The sequence below is a fragment of the Scardinius erythrophthalmus genome (assembly GCF_964197995.2).
Source record: "Scardinius erythrophthalmus genome assembly, chromosome: 20".
NCBI classification, from domain to species: domain Eukaryota; kingdom Metazoa; phylum Chordata; class Actinopteri; order Cypriniformes; family Leuciscidae; genus Scardinius; species Scardinius erythrophthalmus.
In genome coordinates this window covers 27,744,012-27,769,885 of record NC_138240.1, presented here as the reverse complement: position 1 = coordinate 27,769,885, position 25,874 = coordinate 27,744,012, and the positions used below count along the sequence as shown (strand labels likewise).

The 25,874-nt window shown below is 43.2% G+C and overlaps 1 protein-coding gene across 1 annotated transcript in view; it reads right to left on the bottom strand.

Moving 5' to 3' along the window:
• The window catches only part of LOC308680968 (actin filament-associated protein 1-like 2), a 77,412-nt gene that overhangs the window by 3,039 nt on the left and 48,499 nt on the right, over nt 1–25,874 (bottom strand). The window contains exons 13-14 of the mRNA XM_081349454.1: nt 1,652–1,821; nt 334–444 (exon numbers count right to left, since the gene is read on the bottom strand). Coding sequence (XP_081205580.1) covers nt 334–444; nt 1,652–1,821 — 281 coding nt within the window. The remainder of the gene's footprint in view (nt 1–333; nt 445–1,651; nt 1,822–25,874) is intronic.

Sequence of the window (25,874 nt, the reverse complement as noted above, 5' to 3'; positions counted from 1 at the left end):
TTACAGCCATTTTTGATAACATTAACCAGGAGTATGATTAATTCTGAGCACGACGGTATATATATATATATATATATATATATATATATATATATATACACACACACACACACATACATACATACACACACATATAATCATGTAATGTATGACTCTTCTGTGGAACACAAAAGATATTTAGCAGAATGTTTTTGTCCATATAATGAAGGTCAAAAGCCATTCAAGTGAGAGGCTGGTGTTAGTTGTCATTTCATCTACTGAGTCATCGGGAAATCCAATACAGTCAACAAATCCATGTTGGAGGCTGTGCAGTGTGCTCATGCTGAATCGTACCTTCCTCCTCTGGAAGACCTTGCCATGCTCGATAAACAGGGCAGACGGAGCTTTCTTTAGGGTGCTTTTTGCTGAGGCAGTTCTCCTTAAGAGTGGGGTCAGAAAGCCCCCCTTTGAGAGAAATAGAAAAACAGAGGAAAGTGTTCAAGACATGTCCTTTTATAGGGTGAAATGGTCAAATATCCTAAATGACTCAAACAAGAGTCACAGCTGCTTCTAAAAACATTTAATAGTCAGCAGACTCCTCCACTGAGGAACCACTCATCATTGTTTGATAAAGTAGGGTGTAATGGTCGGTTAAAACAGCTCTTATCTGTGCGTTATTCTCTGCTCCTCTGGGAGGAAGTGGCTCCCAATCCAACCCACTGTAATTAGTGAACTCACAACAGCAGCGACAACTGACAAACAGAGCACCAAACAAGACAAGCCACAAAAAAATACATGAAAAAACACCTGAAAATGGCTCAAAATCAACCGTTGTCATTTTTGTCTCATGTGTTTGATCTTACAAATTCAAAATTAATTTCTTGCAAAGTGTTGCAGTTACACAATCCAAATAACAGGTGGCAGTGTAGCACTTCAACTTCAGCAGTTCAGTCATCTAGCCAGACCCAATGCCACTTTAAAAGGCTCCTATCAGACCTTACAAATAATACTATGGTATTATCATGTTTTCTGGGCATGTACTAAGATTACTGTGTTTTTCCTGACATTACTATGGTGCAAAAGGGTACTGTGGCAGCAGCACCCTCGATACAGTGATGTCGTCAGATGCCAATGCCATTATACAAGGATTTAGTTAACTAAAACAAAAACCTTTTTTTTGTTACTTGAAATAAAATAAACGTTAATGGGAATATTTCTCATTTTCATCTAGTTTAACTTGATGCACAAAAATAACTAAAAGTAAAACCAAAATAAAAATTAATAAAATCTACATAGAAATGTCAAAAATGTCAAAAATGACAAAAACAAAACAAAATTACATTTTAAGTAAAATCAAAATGGAAAATTTAAAAATAAAAACTAATTCAAAATAATGATAATAATAATAATAATAGTATCTCATGGTATATGTAAAAAAACCCTAAAAAACTTGGTTTTCTGTGGTACAGTTTTTTTACTGTAATTCTTGTAACACCATGGTAACACCATGGATTTCCTTAAAATGTCTTGGAGTATCAAATACCATGATGCATGAATATGGTATTCATCCAGTACCATGATATAATATCAAAGTTCCATGGTATTATAATCTGATATCATCACTGTACTGTGGTACTGCTACAGTGCTTTTATTGTAAGGGACAGTTGTTACCTGTGCTCGTTCAGTGCAGAAAGCAAGGGACCGCCTGAAGGAATTCCGTTTAGCTGGCTTCGTCCCCAAGCTCACGAGGTTGATCTCTGACCCTGTTCGTAACTGCACACGACTCTTTCCTGTCAGGTCCAGCTTCTGCACACCCCTCTCAATCTCAAACACTTTTGTACCTAAAACAAACACACAGGGGATTGGTAAGCTTTTGTATTGTTTTTTGTACAAGTCTCTTTTGCTCATCAACCCTGCAATTATTTGATTACAAAAGGCAGTAAAAACAGAAATACTGTGAAACATTATTACAATTTAAAATAACTATTTTCTATTTTAATATATTTTAAAATGTCATTTATTTCTGTGATGATAAAGATACATTTCCAACATCCATTACTCCAGTTTTCAGTGTCACATGATCCTTCAGCTGATTTGCTGCTCAAGAAACATTTCTTGTAGAAACATGTTAAAAACAGTTGTGCTGATTAATATATTTGTGGAAGCCTTGATACATTTTTCTAAATGATAAATAGAATGTTTAAAATAACAGTATTTACTTGAAATAGAAATATTTTGTAACATTTTAAATGTCTTTACAGTCAATTTTTATCAATTTAATGCATTCTTGCTGAATAAAAGTGTTAATTATTTAAAAGAAAAAAATCTCACTGACCCCAAACTTTTAAATGGTAGTGTATGTAGGAGTCCCGGACTGTAAAATGTATCCCTTAAAGGTGCCGTAGTTGATTCTTTGCAGAATTTTTTTTTTTGTTATGCTGGTTGAAAGTCTCCTCATATCCTGATAGCAATCACTATGTTAAGCAGTCTAAAAGTATTTTTATAAATATATGTCGTCTGTGGAAGGCGTAGGACCATTGCATGTTCGTTCAATCGTTGCATTCGGTCCGAACGGTCCTATACATGGATTTCTCGGCGATGTCATCACTGCTTGCGCACGCAACCAAGAGGCAAAAGACCCGCGGTCTTCGAACCGGAGTAAAGGGTTCGGCTAGTAGCATATGGCGCTTTTCCACTGCATGGTACGGCTAGGTTCGGCTCGGTATGGTTCGACTCGGCACGGAACGGTTCGGCTCGCTTCGCTTTTCCACTGCGTGGTACGATTCGACTCGGTACGGCACGGTTCGGTTCGCTTTAGCTCGGTTGCTTTTCCACTGCAGTTAGTACCGCTTCAAAGTGGGTGGGACTGATCGTTATAGTTGCCGTCTCTACTGCCATGACATCACCATATTAAATGCGAATTTTTCATTCCGTGTTGCCCCATCCGCTCCTCGGCAACCAACGAGAGGAACTTCTGCACCTCGTCCACTGACCACAATGAAGTTGTGAACTTTTTTGAAGTTTATACTCTTTTTTTGAAGCAAATACCTTTAAAACAGGTGCTACAGCATTGGCTGTTGTCTACTGGCTATTTAAATCTAGCGGGTTTAGTGTCTCGTGTCATAAATACAATGACGCTGGTAGTGATGATTCTGTCTGACCAATCAGTGATCTGCAGTGTTTTCACGTCATATGTTAGTATCGGTACGGTACGCTTGGAACCTCAACAGAGGTGGTACCATTTAAAGCGAGCCGTACCGTACCATACCATGCAGTGGAAATGCGTCATAAGTGAGCCGTACTGAACTGAGCCGTACCATACCATGCAGTGGAAAAGCGCCAAAGCGTGCCGTACCGAACTGAGCCGTACCGTACCATGCAGTGGAAAAGCGCCAATAGTGGTGGTGTTGTTGCTAAGTCAAAATGCCAAGGAGTTGTAGCCAGTGCTGGGTGCCTGATGTTCAACATTCCTATGGGGAAGCATGGTTTTGCCAAAAAAATGCCTTAAAATCATAAGGCTTGGCTTTAATGCCTTGCCTTTGACTAGGGAGCACATCCTCAACACGCAAAAATCCGGTGCAGGCTGCAGCATCAAAGTATTTGACGAGCTGCACATGACCATATTACTCATCAGTACTACTATTACTATTACACTACTATTAGCACGTAGTATGCATCAAGGGATTTGTATGCTCTAATCATTTCTCTTGTATACTTGGTGTCTGAATAAGATAATTAAATCAGGCCATACAATTGCTGGCCACTTCTTGTCATCCACAATCCAAAGATCGTCATATATTGCATAGATCTGGCAAGATCTCACCATTGCTGAGAGTAAGTTTTTTTTATTATAAGTTAGGCTAATCGCCACGGTCGGAGGTACTAAGGGTTCCCACATAATCCATCGTCAAATCTTTGATTTACAGTAAAGTAACGTTATTTGTGTCATGAAATGTTGCAGGTCGTAACGTAAACAAGGTAACTTATATAAAAGCAAAGCTCTATAGATGCTGCACTCCTAACATTGGCTATTACATTACTACATTGCTATAGTCTAACATTAACATGATAATTCATGCATCACAGTATGTCCGGATTTTAATTCGTAAACAGTTGGACGTTTTACATAATGTTATATTAATATAATATAAACACAAACAAACAGATCCAACAGATCCAAATTGCAGTTCATTATTGAGTCAGCAAGAAATTACAAACAATGCGAAATCTACGTTAATTACAATGTTCTTTTACAGAACTCGGCATAACAGCTAGCGGTTTTCTGCCTCTTGGATGCGCGCGCATCCGGTATTGTTTGTATACAAGAAACCCGTGTATACCATGTGTTCCCTGTCGGTCAATGTGTATTTGCATACCACTGCGCAGGCTGTTCAAGCAGACATAATTAGTCATCAGCGCGTTCGCGTTCGCTGTGCAGACAGAGCGGGAATGGCAGGCAAGCAGCAACAACAACCAGACTCTCATCGTGGAACCCCTGGCATACAAGAAATATTATTACACACTGATACGTTTTGCAAGCTAAACAAACCGAAAACTTGCTGCTTCTAATTCCATTTTTAAGAATTTGTTTATGTTTGGTATTGTAGTACTGTTACTAACTGAACTATAAAGTTTTCTCACCGGTGAATGACACGTGATTTATTGCAGTAACGTTGTCTCCTGTCTTCTGGGCTGTGCGCGTTAATGCTTTCAGGAGGCATGGCTTTGGACGGCGATTTGCAGGGAGGATGGGACGTACGCTTTTAGTGCTATTAGGCTAAAGGCTAAAATGTTTTCCATTATTTATTTCCTGAACTAAAAAAATAAAATAAAAATAACGACGGGTTTTCTGATTTTCTGATTGTGCTCAGATCAAAAATAGAAAAAAATAATTACTGGATTAGACAAATTTTAATTTTAATTTTGAATTTAACACCTTAGGCATATATCAAGGAAATCATTTTAAACAGATCAAGTACTATTGTGGTAACAGATTACAGCCATTTTAATAAAGGTGTGAATAATCATGCCTCATTCGCTACAGTCCGACTTTTGAACTTTATTCCTTTTTTATTATTATTATTTATTCGGGACACACACATACACACCTAAGGTTTAAGGAGGTCTGCATGGGACTGTTTTTTTTTTCCGTCCCGCTCCCACAAGGTTCTTCAGCAACCGCTTAAAATACACTCGGTGTTCACCCGCTTTATTTCCCAACCTGATGGGTCCACAAAATTTAGATCTCGTTTCCATAATCTCACATTCAAATGTCTCTAACGGAAAGGAGGAGATTAAGTAGCCTATAATAATAAATGCTATACAAAAATTGTGTTCGTGTCAATATAAATATTAGGCTATTTTAACATTGTAGCCTACTGTCAGCAGAGAAAAAAAATGCCACAGAAAAAATTGATGGAATAGAAATAGGACAAAGCCTATCACTCAAATTTCTAAGCAACATAAACGAAAACCATATTGCCCTACTACTGACAAATGAGGTAGGCTATTTTCTGCCGAACTATTTCAAACATCCTTGCAAAAAAATTATGTTGTTGACTGACAATGGTTTCAGCACCAAACAGCTCCTCAGAGGTGGTCAGAATTAAGTGTGGATACGCTGTCAAAAGATGTCGGGAGTGGGCTATTGTCAGTCAGACAGCCCACTCCGTCCAAAGTACACCAGAGTTCTGACCGCTACCGTCTTTTGATGCGCGAATGGACACAAAGTGGTCAAGCGTATAACTAGACGCGGCAGGCGCGAATTTGACGCGCTATTCACGTCCGGTGTGAACGCACAGTTATACTTTAAAATGTAATCCCGCGCCGCATGATTCCCTATGGGCGTTTCACGCGCGACTACGGCTTTTCTCAAGTATAGTGGAAGAGTTTTGTGCAGCATTTAGGACTTCCAAAATAATTAGGCGGGCCAGAAAATATTGCTGGCGGGCCAGTTTTGGCCCGCGGGCCGCCAGTTGTCGTTCCCTGCTCTACACCCTTGCCTCATTTAGTATACGTGGTTCTATGAATATGCAAATGAGCCCCATCTCCACTCACTCACACCAGCTCAGAGATCCACTAGTTGATGATCACACAGTGATGTGATTGGTTACAAGGTAGTTTGTGACGTCAGAAACACCAGTGATTTCAAAACGCGTTGAGACTGTCTTTGGTTCACTGCAGTTCCCTTTCGAGCTGGTCTCTCGACACTGTGTCTCCGTTAGGTGGCACTATGGGGTTATCCCTCCTTCTTCGAATCTTCTGAAGCCTTTTGAAAACGAGAATTCGCACGCCAGTGGTATTCAATTGCGCAAAATAGAGGGGGGTGCTGAGTGCCATTGCCTCAGAATCTTTTCCTTATGCTACAAGCCAGCTCGCTGTAGATGTACGCACACACTCAGGGTCGGAGCCTAAAAAGGATTGTCACTCCTGTGTAGCGTTCCGGCGAGTATGACATATTCCTCAAGATGCTTCCCAGACGGTGGCACTTCTGCTTGGCCGATGCCCTTCCAGAGCAGCGCTGCGTGAGTCCGTCTGAACAAAAGAAATGACAAGAAACCTTCAAAAGGACAATACTGCGTTGCTTGCCCTGCCTCAGAGCAGCGCTGAGCCATGGTCTGTACATGGTATGGCCTGCCAGTATCATGCTTTCCCCGTCGCCCACAACGCCGAGCGGCAGTAAAGAAAGAAAACAGCTTATCTTCATAAGTCCGGCTTGTTATGCTCCCCACCCTGTGGTAGAGCTGCGAGCCGATCACGGAGTATGCAGCTAGTGTCTTACATGCATCTTTCACACGATAAGCAGCCCCTAGCCTCAGAGACCTACTGTGTACAGAAAAGCACTCAGAACTACAGAAACAGCCCCCTGTCCCAGTGCAGCGGCCTGTCATGTATGGAAGACAAATTCCCAGCAATCGCACGATAAACAGCCCCCAGTCTCAGTCGTGTAAGGATGACAAAATTCCCGCCACTCACGCGATATGAATACCCTCCTATCTCAGTGCAGTGGTCAGTCGCGTACAGCGGATAAACAGACCACCTCTTTGTGTGCTATGGTGGCTGACTACTACGGGACGTGCAATCCCTAAGCAGAACTCACTGGATATTGGGCACTATCACTTGGCTATTGCCTCTTCATGGACCAGGTCTAAAGCGCCTCTTTAGGGGTGTATGTTTGCAGCCGGCTGGTCTTCACAGAACACATTCGCCTGGTTTTACAAGTTAAATGTGCTGCCCTAAAATGACGTCTCAAGAGCTTTCGTTGAGTGATTAACCTCACTTATCTCCTAGTCTTGCTACTGACTAAGTGTGCACACATGTTGTTGCCGCTTCGGCTGTTGACGCTGTGCTTATGTGCATGCTGATATGTGATTACTGTGGTTATGTTGCCCTGTATTCTTCAGTGCAGCTTGCTACTCTGATCTGACTGCGTTTGCTCACAGTTCTTGCTGCTTCGGCTGTTGACACTGTGCTTATGTGCATACTCATGTGATTACTGTGGTTATGTTGCTCTGTATTCTTCAGTGCAACTTTCTACTCTGATCTGACTGCGTTTGCTCACAGCTGTTGTCGCTACGGCAGCTGATGCTGTGCTTATGTGTATACTGATATGTGATTAATGCCGTTATGTTGCCCTGTATTATTGAGTGCAACTTGCTATTCTGATCTGTTCACAGTTGTTGCCACTACAGCTGTTGACGCTGTGCTTATGTACATACGGATATGTGGCTCCTGCTGTTATGCTGCCCTGTATTCAGTGCAGCCTGATATTCTAGTTGATATGCAAAATCGGGTGTACTTGAGCTGAGCAGCTCATTGGACTGGCCCTACATATCAGCTGTGAGCACTCCTAGAGGAACGACGCTATTGGCTGTTGTTCTACTCTGTGATTGGTGTAGCCTTAGCCCTTCTCTTCAGCCTGATCTTCACCTCTCGCACCTCTCGCACTGAGAAACAACGTGACTGCCGTTCATCGCTTGTATGATAAGCACTCTGGCTGTGCTGCTGCGTTGTGATGAAGTATGTGCGTATGTTATACCACTACTTACGCTGGTGCTACGCTATTCTTGCATTCTATGTTGTCGCCTTCACTGTACACCCTGGCGCCGACGCCGGCCATAGCCCTCATGATGCACTGACTTACTGCTGCTGTTCCCAACGCTGACTCTCTGCGCTCGCTCTACATGACTGTTATCTAGCCATGCCTCAACCCCTTGCATAGAACCTGAGCCAGCTATGAATCCAGAGAATGATCGTGGCTGTAAGGCAGTGGTTCCCAAAGTGGGGGTCCAAATCATCGCGGGACCCGGCGCAGGTTTTTTCTATAAAAAAAAGTGGAAATAATATATAGGCCCTATATATTTTTGTTGCAATTAATTGAACCCTTTCGCACGTATCACACCGGGTAGATTTTCTGTTTGGCGAGTAAATCTCAAAAGGCTATCCGCCACACTGGCGGGTGAATGTTCATACCAAAATATGAAATTTGCAGCGCGCACGCCTCTTCTTCTGCCTCTAAGAACGAGCAGAGAGAGAGAGCATGCCCCGGCCGCGCGCGCGCGCTCACTATTCAGAATGGCCAGGCGTCAAGCTTCCCCGTACTTTTTGACAAGCGTCCTTGACAGGATGGCCAGAGCTTCTTTGCAGCTCAAGTCGGCGGCGGTGTGTTTGTACAGTTAACGCTCTATCTGTTGACAGCGCTGAGGAAAAAGCTCCCGCCACTGGAAGAAGCGGTCGCCGCCCATTTATGTCCTGCTGGCAGTTGGAGAGCAAAGGCTGCGCACCCATCTAAGCCGTGCAGAACGTCTTCAGCACTCGCGGATCGTGCATACTCCGCCGCTGGACAGGCTGCTTCTGCTTTACACACCATGGCCGTTCTTTTCTCGAGAAAAGGAGTTTTCCCATAGCGTTTGCAACGCAATACTCATTCCCTTATCTCTCAGGGAACAGAGGTTACGTTCTGCCTTCCCTTCCACATGAGTCAGGTAATAAAACTGACAAAAAAAATGTAGCCTATTTCACCCCAATGATAGTAATATTTCATATATTTCTCACATTTTGATCAATATATAAATAGAGAGATTTTTTTATTATACATTTCAAATTTTGCTCTGGACATTTTTTTATGTTTGTAGCCTATTCAACATAATAGGCCTAACTTATTATCTCAATTAAAAGTACTGAAATGAATGTATATGTGACCAAAAAAAAAGGCTGTTTATTATTTTGGCCGTAAAAAATATGCTTGGCCTGGTGTATTTTTTCATCTACCAGTCCCCGTGGCAGGTGTGCCAAAAAGTTAATTTCGGACCCTGGGGTGGGGGAGGTGCGGGGTCGCGGGGCAGCAGCGCATTTATCATGGGGGTCGCGGGCTAAAAAGTTTGGGAACCCCTGCTGTAAGGCCACCTTTTGTATACAGAACCTAGTTGCCTTTGAGCAATTACTGTTCTGTTGTACGGCATGACAGCTGTAAGACAGGTTCTACATCAGAGAAATTCCCCCTTTTACACTGCATGTTCTGGCTGTGAGGTGGAAGATGGCTGAGTAGCCATTGGATTGTCTGAAAGGCTTCGTGGCTTCTTATAGACCGATGTGCAGTACCACTGCTTGCACTATTAGCTACTGAACATGTAGCTGATGCATTCACGACACAGCCTTCTGTTTTTCATTGTTTCTAAGAGCGCTGTGTCTGTAGCTATCGTTAGAGCTGGTTTGAACGCCCAAATGAACGTCCATCACATGAACGAACTATATGTGCATTCATGAATGTTGAGAGCGGCTATCTCCCCTCTACATGAGTGGAGCGTGCGTTCTGGATGATCGACTGATCATAGTCCATTCAGAGAGTATTAATCCGTCTCATCTTCTGCTTCCCAGAGAAGTAGAACTGGGCCTTGTGATGCAAGCTCGTATTTCACAGAGGCGCTCACAGTTTGTAACTTTCACCTCCGCTCATTTGAGCCGAGAAGTATCTCCCTTTAAGTGTCCTCAGGAAGCTCCCAGGCTGATGGCAGAATATTTTGCTATGCTCTCACTGACAAGATAAAGATCTCTTATGATCTCCAGCCCTCTTTTGTCTGTTCTCACGTCCCCCACTTGTTGCGGGCGTCAGGAACAGTTAAAGCCCGTGTTAGGTTCATTCCGCTGTGCAGTGCACTGAGTCGGAGATGTTAATTGAACATGCTTTCAAGTGGACGCATTGGGACAGACCCTCACACAGAGTTGGCCAAGGGACTGGATTATATCAGTGTGCCTAAAATATATCTGTTTTTGGTCAGATAGCCCCTATCAGTGGCCTTGTCTTTTGCAAGAGTACGTGGATGGCGACTGTATCCCCTCTCTGTTTTAAGCACACCTCTTGCCCTTCTACATGGCCGATTCGTGCTGGGCACTCTGGTCAGTTCTGTGATTAAATGTCTACTCACTCATTTCGCGATGTTGCCTTGCAAGAGGATTATATCTACAACGCAAACTGACTTTTTGGGTGTTGTCAAACAGGTCATGTGACTATTATGACTCTGCTAGTGGTGTTCAACTATGTTGTTTAGCCGTTCGCAGTCTGTTGTTACAGGCGCACACACTGCTGCCTTCTGTGCAAATTGTCACCCTCGTGGGTTGTATCTGTGCACATTCATGCAGTAAAAGCACAGACAAGGAATCTGTCATCATTATGGTTTCTCCCACACAAGTAGTAACCTTTGTGGAAAACCTATGCCAGGTGGGCTATGAGGTACCTTGCATGTTGCTATGGCCTATATGGTGTTTATAAACTGGATGTTCCCTGGAATGCATGTATTGTTCGTAATGGCACCAGTACTTCTGCTGCCTTCGGGTTTCATCTGCATGGTGTTACACGCTTGGACAGCATCAGCATCACCGCTACAGCGGACATCAGTACTAGGCGTTGGCATGACCTCAGCCATTATCCGCTCTGCTATGTGTTTGCAGTGGCCCATGCTTGTGCAAATTGCTCTTATGCTTATAGATCTCTGTTGTATGGAGTTCTTTTATGTTTCAACGGCTTGGCTTGCTGCCGATCTGGACCTTCGCTTTCAACACAGCAGGATTTTATCAGTCCCCATAGCACCAACTAACAGTTAGGTAGTCGAGTCGAGAGACCAACTCAAAAGGGAACGTCTCCGGTTACCTAACGTACCTAACCTAACGTATGTAACCATCGTTCCCTGAGGAGGGAACGGAGACATTACATCAGTGACGAAATGGGGGTTTCGCTTAGAAGCCTATGAGTCAATGGCAAGGAAAATGCCATGGGTCTGCGGAATTTGCATAGCACATCTCCGCCCCACCGCGTGGGTATAAAAGGAGGGACACTGGCAATTTCGCATTATGTTTTCCGCTGAGGAGCCAAGACTGAACTCCAGGCCATTCCAGCGGTATATCGGTTGTGGCAGAGGGACGTAACGTCTCCGTTCCCTCCTCAGGGAACAAGGGTTACATACGTAACCGAGACATTCCCTTTCGTTCAGTCACTACGAGTTACGTCAGTGGATGACAAAATGGGGGTCCCAATTCAATCATGCCACAGCGGCTGTCTTCCAGTGCCCTGAGCAAGTCTGAGCTCCCTGTTATAAGACTAGCATGGACGAAGGGCTAGGCTTAACGCAAGAATACCAAGGTACACTGGGTGGCATATCCCAGGTGGAATATGTAACACAGTGCCTACCCGTAGGGAGGACTTAGAATAAACATATGACCTGAGTGCAGGATGCATATGGAAAACTCAGAGGTATCCAGCCTGCAGGGTGGAATGTTTCAACCTCGAGATGGCAAGAGGGGTTTTGCCGAGGGAAAACACGTGCTCGGAGGAGACTTACCATGGATATACACATGAGGGGGTTGCCCAAGTGGGGAACCATGCATTTGGAGCACCTAGCCAATCACGAGGGCTGACCAACTGGGCATGCACTCTGGTGACGGCATCAACAGTGTAGGAGGAACTCAGGGTCTAAGGAGAACTCATCTGAGTGAAATAGCGCAGGTGTCCAGACCGTGGAGTGGGATGGCGCAACAAGCGATGACACCGAGCGGGTCCTACTTACTGGCTAGTGGAAGCAAGTACATGAGAGGACACTGGCTCTACCTAGAGATTATAGAATCTCATGAAAGTGTTGGGTGTCTCCCAGCCTGCAGCTCTACAGATATCTGTTAATGAGGCGCCATGCGCTAAAGCCCAGGAGGAAACCACACTCTGGGTGGAGTGTGCCTTCACCCCTAGGGGGCATGGTCAACCCTGCGTCTGGTAAGCCAAGACAATGGCGTCCACTATCCAGTGAGACAACCTTTGCTTGGAGAGAGCCTTTTCCTTCAACTTCCCACCAAAACAGACAAAGAGCTGGTCTGAGGTCCTGAAACACTGCATTCTGTCTACGTAGCATGGAGGGCACGTACTGGACAGAGCAGTGCCAAGGCTGGGTCTGCCTCCTCCGAGGGCAGCGCTTGCAGGTTCACCACCTGATCCCTGAAAGGAGTGGTGGGAACCTTGGGCACATATCCAGGCCGGGGTCTCAAGATCACGTTACTAGGGCTGGGACGGTTACCGCATTACCGCAATACCGCGGTCACGTGACGCCTACCGCGGGTCTGAGCTCGTCACCGTCATCACCGCAAAAAAATAAATAAATATTTTTTTTAAATAAACACTGGCCTTCACATGTGTTCACGTTGTGTCTAATGACATGGGTATAATAACATTCCATTCATAGGCTATTGACTATATAACCCCTTATTTAAACTCTGTGGCGCGTTACGCCTGCGACGCGGCTACCGGAGATGATCGCGCCCACTCTAGTTAATGCTTGTGTTTACAACAGCCACGACGCGGCGCGTTTCAGAAGCGTCTCTCCGCGCCGCTTCGCTAAAGATAGGCGCCTAGTCTATTTTCGACGGACGCCGCGTCCAAGCCGCACCGTAAAAAAAAAAAGAAAAAGTAAAAGCAGGACCTCAGCTTATTTAACACAATTCTCTCACGTGAAGACCGCATTTGTAAACCCTTGCGGAGTCGCGGCAAGTGCACACTCACAGCACCAGAGAGTAATCTTGACGGCACTTGCAAGAAAATGGATAAGTAGGCTACATAATCAAATTCACAAATATTACACCATTTAAACATTGCTACTGAGTTACTAAAACAATATTTGTCAAAGAATACACTTGTATGTTCATAGTTTGAACGTTCTTGTTTCCATTTGTTTAATTTCAAGATCTGAGGTGAATTATCCATTGTTGCTTTTACAGCTACAAAGTTGGAGCACTAAACGATATTCAAAGTCACATTGCATGCTTTTAACATTAAATAAAGCACATAAACACTACCTGAGATTATCATTGCCACACTTTGTTTGTTGTTCCAGCCTCAACGTCGCAGAAAAATAAAACTGGAGGAGGGTGGGGAGGGGGGTTGAGGTTTAAAGCGGTTTACCGCAATACCGCGGGAATTTCTTGCTTTTCAACCGCGGTAAGAAAAAATCCATACCGTCCCAGCCCTACACGTTACAGTTAGCCGGACAGAATTCTAGGTACGCTTCATCAACCGAAAATGCCTGCAGGTCCCCTACCCTCTTGATGGAGGCCAAAGCGACCAGGAGCGCTGACCAAGTGCTGACAGGAACTTAAGCTCCACTGTCACTAGTTTCGATATTGCGCATGCGTAACGCGTTGTTGTCTTTGGAGCTCCATCGATCTGATTTATAATTCTTGATTTTCTCTTTAAACTCACTTACAACGATCAATTTCTACCTTTCCTCACTGAGAAGCACTGCTGCTCAAACCTTATAGTTACAACGTGGACTGTTGAGCAGACGTGTCTCAAGCCTATTAGTGATCCAATGCCGGATACTCTTTAAGGTTACTCCCTTGGATCACGGCTGAACGCGTCTTCTCCACACTCACTTACAAACAAACATCTTTTCGCCTATCATGCGTCTACTCTATACCCGTACCACTAAAAAGACGGATTATATCCAAGACTTCAGCCATAAATTAGTATTAATATTGATAGCATCACTGGTAGCGTCGTTGCTAACTTAACGTTACTGTCCATCTGTTAAAATGGCGAATATATCAGATGTAAGTAGTCTACCTTTTGGTGCAGGTGAAGACACATTTGAACTTCACGCACTGCAGTCTGAGCTGGAAGCTGTTGAGAAACAGATCCATGACCTTTTAGTGAGACAGGCCGAGCTGATAGACCGGCGTTTGGCTCTTGAAACATCACACGCTGATGCACACAAATCAGTGATTAACGTTACTAACCCGCTGACTCCGACCTCGTCTACTCCGTGCGTTTCTCAACATTGGTCCAGAGCGTCGAGATCAGCCATGGTCTCGTTCACTCCGGCTCCAAAACGCCACCACGAAGCCTGGATGGTTCCGCAGCGGAAGACGCGAGTCAGGTCTAGACCAAGAAAACTCTCTCCGACCCTCCCGGTTTTCGAGATATCCACACAAAACCGCTTCTCACCTCTTCGCGAAACAGAACGCGATGCTGTGATCATCGGCGATTCCATCGTTCGACACGTACACGCTACGTTAAGTAAAAGTAAGGTGCATAGTCACTGCTTTCCTGGTGCTCGTGTTTCTGAAATCGCTGCTCGCGTTCCCGAGATTCTGAACGAGCGCGTCGGAACTGTGGTCCTGCACGCGGGAGTGAACGACATCAGGCTGCGCCAGACGGAGGTTCTGAAGAAAGACTTCACGAATCTGATCGATACGGTACGCAGCACATCGCCTGAAATAACGATCATTGTGTCAGGACCGCTTCCCACGTACCGACTAGGTCATGAAAAGTTTAGAGATTATTTTTAAGTTTATAAGATTATTTGCTCTAAATGAATGGTTAATGTCATGGTGCAATGAGCAGAAACTGCTCTTTGTAAATAATTGGAATCTGTTTTGGGAGCGTCCTAGGCTTTACCGTGCTGATGGTTTACACCTAAGCAGATTCGGATCGGATCTTATGTCAGATAACATCTCCAAAATGTTAAATACCTTTGACTAGTAACCAAAAGTCCAAATTATAGTCTCTGCTGCACCAATTTAACTGATATAAATAATAGTGTTGAACATTGCATAGAAACTGTGTCTATTCCTCATTTAGTGAGATCAAATAATAAATCTACTGCAGGATCTAGAAAAAATCTAATTGTTATTAAACCAGAAAATGTTGCTATTAGTAATCAAAAACAATTTCTAAAGCTAGGTCTTCTAAACATTAGATCACTCACACCTAAGGCAGTTATTATAAATGAAATAGTCACAGATAATAGCTTCGATGTACTTTGCCTTACTGAAACCTGGCTTAAACCAAATGATTATTTCGGTCTAAATGAGTCTACTCCATCAGGATACTGTTATAAGCATGAGCCCCGTCTTGGTCGTGGCGGCGGTGTTGCAACAATTTATAGAGATATTCTCAATGTTACTCAGAAAACGGGCTATAAGTTTATTTCGTTTGAAGTACTTGTACTAAATGTTACGCTCTTAGATGTTCGAAAAACATCCCTATTATCTCTAGCCTTGGCTACCGTATATAGACCGCCTGGGCCTTACGCTGATTTCCTAAAAGAGTTTGCAGATTTTCTCACAGACCTATTAGTTAATGTCGATAAAGCATTAAAGGTGCTCTAAGTCAGTGGTTTTCAAACTGTGGGTAGCGACCCACTTGTGGGTCACGCAGTGAGAAAAGGTGGGTCGCGCAAAGGCACTTACCTGCAGCTAAATTTACGTTACGATGAGTGAAACAAAACCAGTCCGATTAATGACCAAATGACTTTTAAGTGAGTTTTAGCGCCCGCCAAAGTGAATTTTTGTCCCGCCAAAGTCTTATTTGATCGGTGAGTAGCCTAATAGATGAACTGCTGCGCATGTGACAGAGTCACAGTGCATGTTTAACTGAAAGAACGAGCAGAGAGAGAGAGAGGTCGCGCGCGCTCTCTCTCTCTCTTCGGAGCCAGGCGAAAAAGTAAACAAGACTTCAACAGTGCACAACCCCCTTTCCAACAGTGAACTCAGGAGACGTCTGAATCGGTGTATAACTAATCAGTAACACTTTACAATAAGGTTCTATTTATTACATAAATTACATAAAAGTACAGTTTGCTTGCTTAAGCTTTAAAATAAAATAAAACCCCTTGTTTTTTTGTTTTTTTTTGAAAAGCATATGACCACATTTTTCCACACACAGTGCTATCAAGAATCGATAAGAGAATCGTTAAAGCTCCAATATGTAGGGATTTTGTAATAAAATTTCCAAAAATAACTTGCACAGTGTGATATATTTCCTCCAGTTATGTACTTACAATATCTCAAAAGTCTCCAAAGATTTTTTATTTCAGAGAAATTCCGATTTTAAATAACTGGCCGTCCCGGAAAAGAAATGTCGCGCCTCAGTGACGCAATGTCCGCTCTCTCTATCCTTCTTTCCGGTGTGGACCATGTGATAGGATATTCCACCACACCGGATTTTTTTTTTTTTTTTTACAACTTTATTGAGGTTTTTTTCTTATCACAATAAACAATAAAGACATCTGACAAAGAATAAAAAAAGGAATAAAATAAAAAATATGACCCACATCACCGGAATATCGCATGGTAAAATGCGGAAGTGGTGGTTAAAGCGTTATAGCCATAGACTGTATGGTTATAGCTGTTATGGATCACGAACTCTTTGGCGAGTATTGAAGTGCCAACAAAACGAAAGCGTCCATATTCGGATACACGCGGAGTCACGGACTGTGTGACAAACGGAGGAATAAAACCCGGATAAATATCGGCAGGCGTTTTCGAGATGGAGAGAGCTGCGCGTCTGGACTTGTCAGAGACTCTCTCGCGAGTGTATTGAGACAGGTAAGACATGCAACTGTCAATAATAGCACTTATAAACAAAGTTATATTGCTCTTTATACTTTGGTAAGGCTTTTTATCACGTGTGGTGACCGAGATTATGGCAGTACAATTACAATCGGAGATGATGTTAAAAAAAATATTTAGTCATTACTTGCAAATGTTCGTTCAAATTTACTTTTAGATATTGGTTTGAACACGTTAAACAACACGGCATTAACCATAAAAAACGTAAAACTGCACAACATTAACCAAACAAATCATTTGACAAATAGCTGTATGTTGTAACGGGATAGCCTAATATAGCATAACATTTCACGTCCCTTGCAGTTCATTAATTATGATGACATAAAATAATACGATAAGATATACAGGTAATACAAAAACGAATAAATTACCTCATCCGTGATCATGATTCATTAATTCCATTTAGATACATCGCTAGATGGTGAAAACGCATTATAAACCACATCTCCCATCGTCACCTCCTTCATAGCGTCATCAAGCTTCGCCTTTGTTATTGTTGGAAACTGCGCCCTCTTGTGGTCAAATACCAAAGTCACATACTGGAGCTTTAAAGAATCGGATCGATAAGCAGAATCGTCAGTGGCATTATTATTTTTGATAAAATCTTATCATTTCCCATCCCTATGTGAAGACGGTAAAATTATAATCAAACATTAAAGAACATACATGTTTTTTGTTTTTTTTTTAAATTTAAGAGTTAAAAGTTTAAAATATTTTGCTAACATGAGGTCTTGTCACTGTCAGTCTTTTTACATCAGTGCAAAACTAGGGTATACAGATTAAGACCATCAGCATGCATTGATTAATCCCATGGCATGTAGCAAAAAAAAAGAAGAAAAAAAGGTGCAACCAAATCATGCTGGTGCGACCAACTGAGAAAGTTGGTAGCACCAGTGCAAGTGGGTCTTGAGATTGATTATACTTGTCTAGGTGGGTCCTAGAATGAAAAAGTTTGGGAACCCCTGCTCTAAGTCATGTCACGCGTTTTTTAGGCCAAAACATTTTTTGTCACATACAGCAAACATCTCCTCACTATCCGCTAGCTGCCTGTCCCCTGAACACACTGTAAAAAAACGCGGCCTCTCTAGACACCACAGGCTCCACAAACGGCAACAAAAACAAACTGGGCTCACCTGCACCACGAAACATAACAAACAGTGCTCCAGCCAATCACTGGCAAGAAGTATTTGAGGGTGGGGTCTGGGGGGTTGTGCGCGTACACATGAAGGGGGTGTGGAGGAGAGAAAAGCATGAAGAGGAAAGTTTGAATTATGGCCGACACACGACCAAAGAGACGACGTTCCGATGAACAGAACAACTTGCAAGAGGGACAAGGATAAGGAACGCGCGAAGTACCGAATTTACATCGGAAAAACCTTTGAAAGGTGGCGAGAACTCCGCCGGCAGAAGGGATTAGCTACTATCCGACATTCAGTTGCTCTGTTTTTGCAGAACAGGTAAATCCACTTTTCTTTCTAAACTGACGTTCATGTTCGCTAAACCATCACAAGGATGTAATTAGCTAGATCTATGCTGTCAGCGTTAACTTTGGTGAATACAACATGTATGTTTCTAGCAGCGATCAATCTCTATTGTAAATGATCAAGCAAATTCACAATAGGGCGACAATTTGTGTAAGTTAACGGTTGTTTTCACCCACGGTTTGTTATGAATTTGAATGTTCATATATAGGCTATTGACAACTTTGACTAAATTTGTTTACGACGCCGCCGTTGTTTATGCTCACTGGGAAACGCGAAGCTAACGTTATCTTGCTATCATTGCGTCCTTGTATGGGAGTTAACATATAGTTATAACCTCAGGTGGCAAAACGATTTTAAGATAATGTTTCTCTTTTTCTGTATTCTGTTCTGCAATATATAAAAGCATTTATCTAACTTGGCGACATTACACATTGAATGAAGTATCAGTAAAACGTAACTTTGTAGTGACTATTTTGACTTTCCTTTATGCCGGAAGGGAAGGGAAGGGAAGGGAAGGGAAGGGAAGGGAAGGGAAGGGAAGGGAAGGGAAGGGGAGGAGGGAGGAGGGAGGAGACGGGATGAGGAGGAGGGAGGGTCTAGCCAGCCTCCGTTTTGTTTGACAACAATTCGAATGTCAACAAGAAGTAACGTCTCCCGACATCGCTTAGAGAACCTTTAATTGTTGGTGACTTTAATATCCACATAGATAATTCAAATGATGCGTTAGGGGCTGCGTTTACAGATTTATTAAACTCCTTTGGGGTCAAGCAAAACGTTACCGGACCAACTCATCGATTTAATCATACACTCGATTTAATTATATCACATGGAACCGATCCAAACGATATAGATATCATTCCACAAAGTGACGATGTCACTGACCATTACATGGTAACTTGCAAATTACGTACTCCTGTAATATATCATGCTGCGCCGCGTTATCGATTAGGCAGAACAATTCTTCCATCCACCATAGATAATTTTTCAAATTGCTTATCTGATCTGTCTCAGCTGCTCAGTGAACCCAAACAAACTGATGTACTCGTTACATCATAAGAAGAATGGCATCTACGCTAATTTTAGTGTCTTTGTTTATCCCGAGGTTTTCCCGCAGCCAGCCGGATCCAGGCCGTATCCAGATCTGATGAAGGACCTTCGCCTGGACCCGATGACAACGCAGTGCTGAAGTGCCAACTAGTCTCTCCCTATGGAGGATCCCTTTACCACTCTACAGATAAAGCGTTGTCGGGAAACTCAATTCGCGTATCTACCCCGAATTGATAAAATAAAATAAAATTCTGTATCAAAAATTATAAGGAAACACCAGTACTTTGTTTAGGCTTGGTTTGTAGGGAATTACAAACCTGCGTACATATATTCAAACTAGTGCTGGGCGGTTTACCGGTTCAAACCGAATACCGGTGTTTATTTTTGTTACGATATGAATTTTTAATAAACCGCAATACCGGTGTATGTCGCTTTAATCGGAACGCGGCGTTGCGCGACACTGTCTCGCACCTCATTTACAACACAGAACACACGTCTGCGGCGCATTACGGCTGCGACAAGGTTTTATTCCGTCCTCCACACGCGTGCGTCAAAATAGACTAGGCGCCTATATTTAGCGAAGCGGCGCGGAGAGCTGCTTTTGGGAAGCTTCGATCTGAAACACAAGCATTGACTAGAATGGGCGCGATCAGCTCCGGTAGCCGTGTCGCAGCCGTGTGGGGGTGAGAGTGTTTTTTTTTCTCACGGCGCGCGTGTTTTTATACTGTATGAACGTATCTGAAGTGAACTGACGGTCTTTAGAAAAGTTTCTTTGTTATTACGATTGAATCTTTCTTTATCTTTCCTGATAAAGCAGCGTTTATGAGCGTTGCTGCTTTGAGTACAGCCGTTACTGGGGAAACCATTATTTCTGCCGCTCCTAAAGCGCGTCTTGCTGGCACCTCTTTGTAAACAGCCTTGCAAACCTGTATTATTAATATTAGTGTGGATTTTTTCATTCACTCATGACAATAAAATAGGGCATTATAAGATATATATCATTATATATCTACTGCAGTATTTCCTCTCTCACTCAGTAGAAAATGTGGTTAACACCCATCATGCTTGAGAAAAAAAAAAAAAAAACACCGTCATTTACCGTGAAACCGGTTTAATTTAGAAAAAAAACGTGATGTGGATTTTTGGTCAAACCGCCCAGCACTAATTTAAACTCACATAACTATAGAACCAATTCTTAATGTGCATGTGAACGCCATCAGCGTTTCTCACAGGTTCGCGTTTAAAGTCTATGTAGAGAGAATTGTGTCGTCTTAGCGGCCCCTAATTTAATAACAAATGATTGTTGCGACGGAAGCGAATCAATCATAACTAACCTTAGCTGGAAAATAACTTTACTAAAGAACCGCTATAAAGCCAAAACAATCTCTGTTACCATAAATTATACGTTTATCTCTGTAAAGCAGCTTTGAAACAATCTACATTGTTAAAAGCGCTATATAAATGAAGATGACTTGACTTGACTTGACAAACAGATGAACTTGAGGAATTAACTAGCACTATGAGAACCATTCTCTCTGGAACATTGGATATTGTTGCACCCATTAGATTAAAAAAGGTCAGAGAGAAAAGTAAAGCACCATGGTACAACAATACTACGCATGTTCTAAAGAGAGAAACCCGTAATTTAGAGCGTAAATGGAAAACAACTAACTTAGAGGTCTTTAGAATCGCATGGAAAGACAGTATGTCACGTTATAAAAAGGCCCTAAAAGCGGCCAGGGCTGAGCACCTCTGCAAACTAATAGAAAACAACCAAAACAATCCTAGGTTCTTATTTAACACCGTGGCTAGACTTACAAATAAACAGACGTCACCTGAACAAAATATTCCGTTACAGTTTAGTAGTAATGATTTCATGAAGTTCTTCACTGAGAAAATAGAAAACATCAGAACCACAATTGTAAACGTTCAATCCTCAATCAAGCCTTATAATTCAGCCTCAATTATCACCCCGCAAGAACAATTACAGTGCTTTATAACTATAGAACAAAAAGAGTTAAATAAACTTATCACTTCATCTAAAACAACAACATGTTTATTAGATCCTATACCAACTAAACTACTGAAAGAAGTGTTACCTGTAGTGGAAGAGCCTATCCTCAATATTATTAACTCATCTTTATCTTTAGGTCATGTTCCAAGAACATTTAAACTGGCAGTTATAAAACCTCTCATTAAGAAACCACAATTAGACCCACATAATCTAGCAAATTATAGACCCATTTCAAATCTACCTATTATGTCTAAAATACTAGAAAAAGTTGTGTCCGCCCAACTGGGCTCTTTCTTGCATGAAAATGACATCTATGAAAAGTTTCAGTCAGGATTCAGGCCGCATCATAGCACTGAAACTGTGCTCGTTAAAATCACAAATTATTTACTTTTAGCTTCTGAACAAGGCTGTATCTCAATATTAGTTTTACTTGATCTTAGTGCTGCGTTCGATACTATAGATCACACAATACTCTTAGATCGACTACAAAATTATACTGGTGTTCAAGGACAAGCATTAAGCTGGTTTAGATCGTACTTATCTGACCACTACCATTTTGTCTATTTAAATGGAGAAAAATCGATCACAACTCCAGTAAACTATGGAGTGCCGCAGGGATCTGTGTTAGGCCCTCTGTTATTTTCAATATATATGCTGCCACTTGGAAATACTATAAGGAAACATGGAATTAGTTTCCATTGTTATGCTGATGACACTCAAATCTATATTTCATCACGGCCAGATGAAAACGCAAAATTATCCAAATTGACAGAGTGTGTTAAAGATATAAAAGATTGGATGACGTGCAATTTTCTTTTATTAAATCCAGACAAGACAGAGGTACTACTTATCGGTTCAAAAAACCACCCACAAAACCTCTCACAATACAACTTTAACATAGTAGGATGTCCTGTTACTTTATCCTCTATAGTAAAAGACCTGGGTGTTATATTAGACTGCAACCTGTCTTTTGAAAATCATATTTCATATGTTACAAGAACAGCCTTTTTCCACTTTAGAAACATTGCTAAGCTACGTAACATGCTATCAGTTTCTGACGCAGAAAAGTTAGTTCATGCATTCATGACCTCGAGACTAGATTACTGTAATGCTTTATTAGCTGGTTGTCCTGCAACCTCAATAAACAAGCTACAGTTAGTCCAAAATGCCGCCGCTAGAGTTCTAATTAGATCAAGAAAATATGATCATATAACACCGATTTTATCATCACTACATTGGTTACCTATAAAGTTCCGTATTAATTACAAGGTATTGCTACTGACTTATAAAGCCCTAAACGGCTTAGCTCCAGTCTATTTAAGCTTTTGGTCATACCTAGGATATCCAGATCCACCAAAGGAGGGAGAGCATTTTCACATTTAGCTCCAAAACTCTGGAATAGTCTTCCTGATACTGTTTGTTGCTCAGACTCGCTCTCCCAGTTTAAAACTAGATTAAAGACGCATCTCTACAGCCAGGCATTCATATAATACTTTTAATCTTACAGTTAAATCCGACCTCTAGTTCATAAACGCCAGAGGAGAACTGGCCCCCGACTGAGCCTGGGTCCTCCCAAGGTTTTTTTTTTTTCTCCATTAGGTCACCTGATGGAGTTTTTCGTTTCCTTGCCACTGTTGCTTTTGGCTTGCTCAGTTGGGGATATTTGGGGATATTTAATTTAATTAATCAATCAACAAAACTATTGATCAGCATTACCAAACGTGGACATTCCACTAGAAACAAACATTGATGTATTGTTTTAATTTAATACTGTGAAGCTGCTTTGATACAATCTATGTTGTGAAAAGCGCTATATAAATAAACTTGACTTGACTTGATCGCAATGGCTCAAAGGGAGCTCTCTGCAGGGCTGATAAGACCACTGCGATGTCCCAAGAGGGTATAAGAGGAGAGCGAGGAGGATTTAGTCTCCTTGCCCCCCTCAGAAATGCTGTTCCACCGTTTTCGACTCCACAAGGTTGTGGTGCACAGAGATCGCAGCCACGTAAACCTTCAGGGTGGAAGGAGACAGCCTTTGTTCCAACCCTTCTTGGAGGAAGGAGAGCACAGACCCGATTGGGTAATTTCTGGGGTCTTCTCGGTGAGAAGAACACCAGGTGACGAAGAGGTTCCACTTCAACGCATAGGCGTGTCTCGTGGACAGGGCCCTAGTGGAAGTGATGGTAGCCACCACCTGAGGTGGTAGGGTACTCAAACCTGCCGCGTCCCGTCCAGAACCCACACAAGCAGGTTCCACAGATCGGGACGTGTGTGACAGCAGGTGAGCCGAAGAGGCCAGCCTGGGATATGGGAGAGTTGAGGAACCGGCTTATCAGCCAGGTTGAGCCAGAGGTGTCTCTCCTGGACCACAGCTGTGGACATCAACTGACTCAGGGAGCCCGGAGAGCGCCCTTTGTTGCCCGGAGAGGGAGGTCAGTGGCAGCACGCAGCTCTTCCATGAGCCCCGGATCAGCTCTACCCTCATGCATTTCCTTGGGCACCCGGGCCTGATAGACCTGCAGGATGGCCGTGGCATGCAGCGAGGCGGAGGCCTGCCCCGCAGCTCTATAGGTTTTCGCCACCAGGGTAGACAAAAATCTACAGGCTTTGGAGGGGTGCTTTGGATCACCACGGCAGGTAAGAAGCAACAGAGCGCTCCACCAGGGGGAACCCAGTGTGTACCCTTTAGCCACGGCCCCATCGAGGGAAGAGAAGACGGAGGAGGCTGCCGAACGATCACGGGAAGACAATGGAGACTTCCAGGAACTTGTGACCTCCTCATGCACCTCCGGGAAGAAAGGTATTGGGGCCGGGCGATGACGGCCGTCAGCACTCGCCACCCCCAAAAACCAATCATCTAGTCGCGAGCCTTCGGGACAGGGTGGAGGATTCCATTCCAGCCCGATGCTCGCAGCTGCCCAGGAAAACATGGCTGTCAATTCCAGATCAGACTCGGGCAATGTGGCACACCCGAAGGCGGCAGCACAGCCGAGTCTTCATCTCCGGAAGACTCCAGCCCACCTTGTGATGCGGCGATGGACATCGTTTCATCATCTGGAGCGCCGAATGAGACACGGGGGGCATCAGAAGACTGTCCCGCGATCTCATCCTGAACACTCGTGGGTTGCGGTGCGCAAGAGGAGGGTGTGGCCCGAGGAAGAATCATCGGGGCTTTATTCCACACCGTCACCCTTAGGTCACCCTGGCCACCAGCCAAAGTATCACCTCTCGCGGAGGGGATAGATTGGGGTGTGACAGAGGGGACTCTACCTCTACGGAGGTCATTGAGTCTAGACCGCAGCACCGCGATGGTCATGTTCCCGCAATGAGAACATGAGTCATCCACAAATGCTGCCTGAGCGTGATCTAAGCCCAAACATGCTAGGCAGCGAATGTGCCCATCAGATGGCAAAACAAATCGACCGCACCCAGAAGTGCACGGGCGAGACATCTTGAAAAAAACGTGCCACGCGCAAGGAAAAAGCTCAGCAGAGCACTGAAGTGCCCAGGGAGAAGCACCCACACTATTGGGAGATCACAGCCAGCAGCAGGCAATGTGATCTTGCTGGAACGCGCCGTTGCACCAACACGCTGGAGAGCCGTTCATCTCATAGTGTTGAAGAACTCAGATACAGGCTTGCAGAGGAGTGAAGAGAAACTCTTGGCTCCGAAGCAAAAACATAATGCGAGATTGCCAGCATCCCTCCTTTTATACCCATGCGGTGGGGCGGAGTTGTGCTATGCAAATTCCGCAGACCCATGTGGCATTTTCCTTGCCATTGGCTCGTTTTGTAGAACTCAAAGGTGATAGGCTTCTAAGTGAAACCCTCATTTTGTCATTCACTGATGTAACTCGTAGTGACTGAACAAAAGGTATGGAGTTCATATTGTGCCATAATTAAACAAACAAATCAAGCATTTTGCAAACAAACTCGATCTGCTTTGCAAAGGAAAACTCGACAAACAGAAAGCAATGTGCAAGTACAAAGGCCAATTTGAGTGAAAATGCAGTGGAGTAACACATATGCATTGTGTTTTGCAAATAGAAATAAATGAGCCTAGATCATATTTCACAAATAAATACAAAGCATCCTACAAATTGCATGTAACCTTTGAACAAATACCAAATCTAGTGCATACAAATGCATATCTGTCTGTTATGATTGTGAGACACTTGGCTTTTTATGAGATCTCTCGGCTCGATTTTCTCACAAATGTGTCCAGGCAGATTTTCTAACAAATGCAGTTGAGCAACTTCCTCTTCTAAAACAGTAGATGGCGCTAAGAAAGGGGATTAATTTAGCGCTAGTCTCCCAGGAGAAGCACTGATTTGAAATTTGCCTTTGCCTACAGCTGAGGAAAATGACCGGTGAACAGGTGTGTTTCTGTCTTTCTTTATCTATAATTAACCTTTTTAAGGTTTTCTTTTGCAAATTGTTATTACATATCTAGACAGAAATCC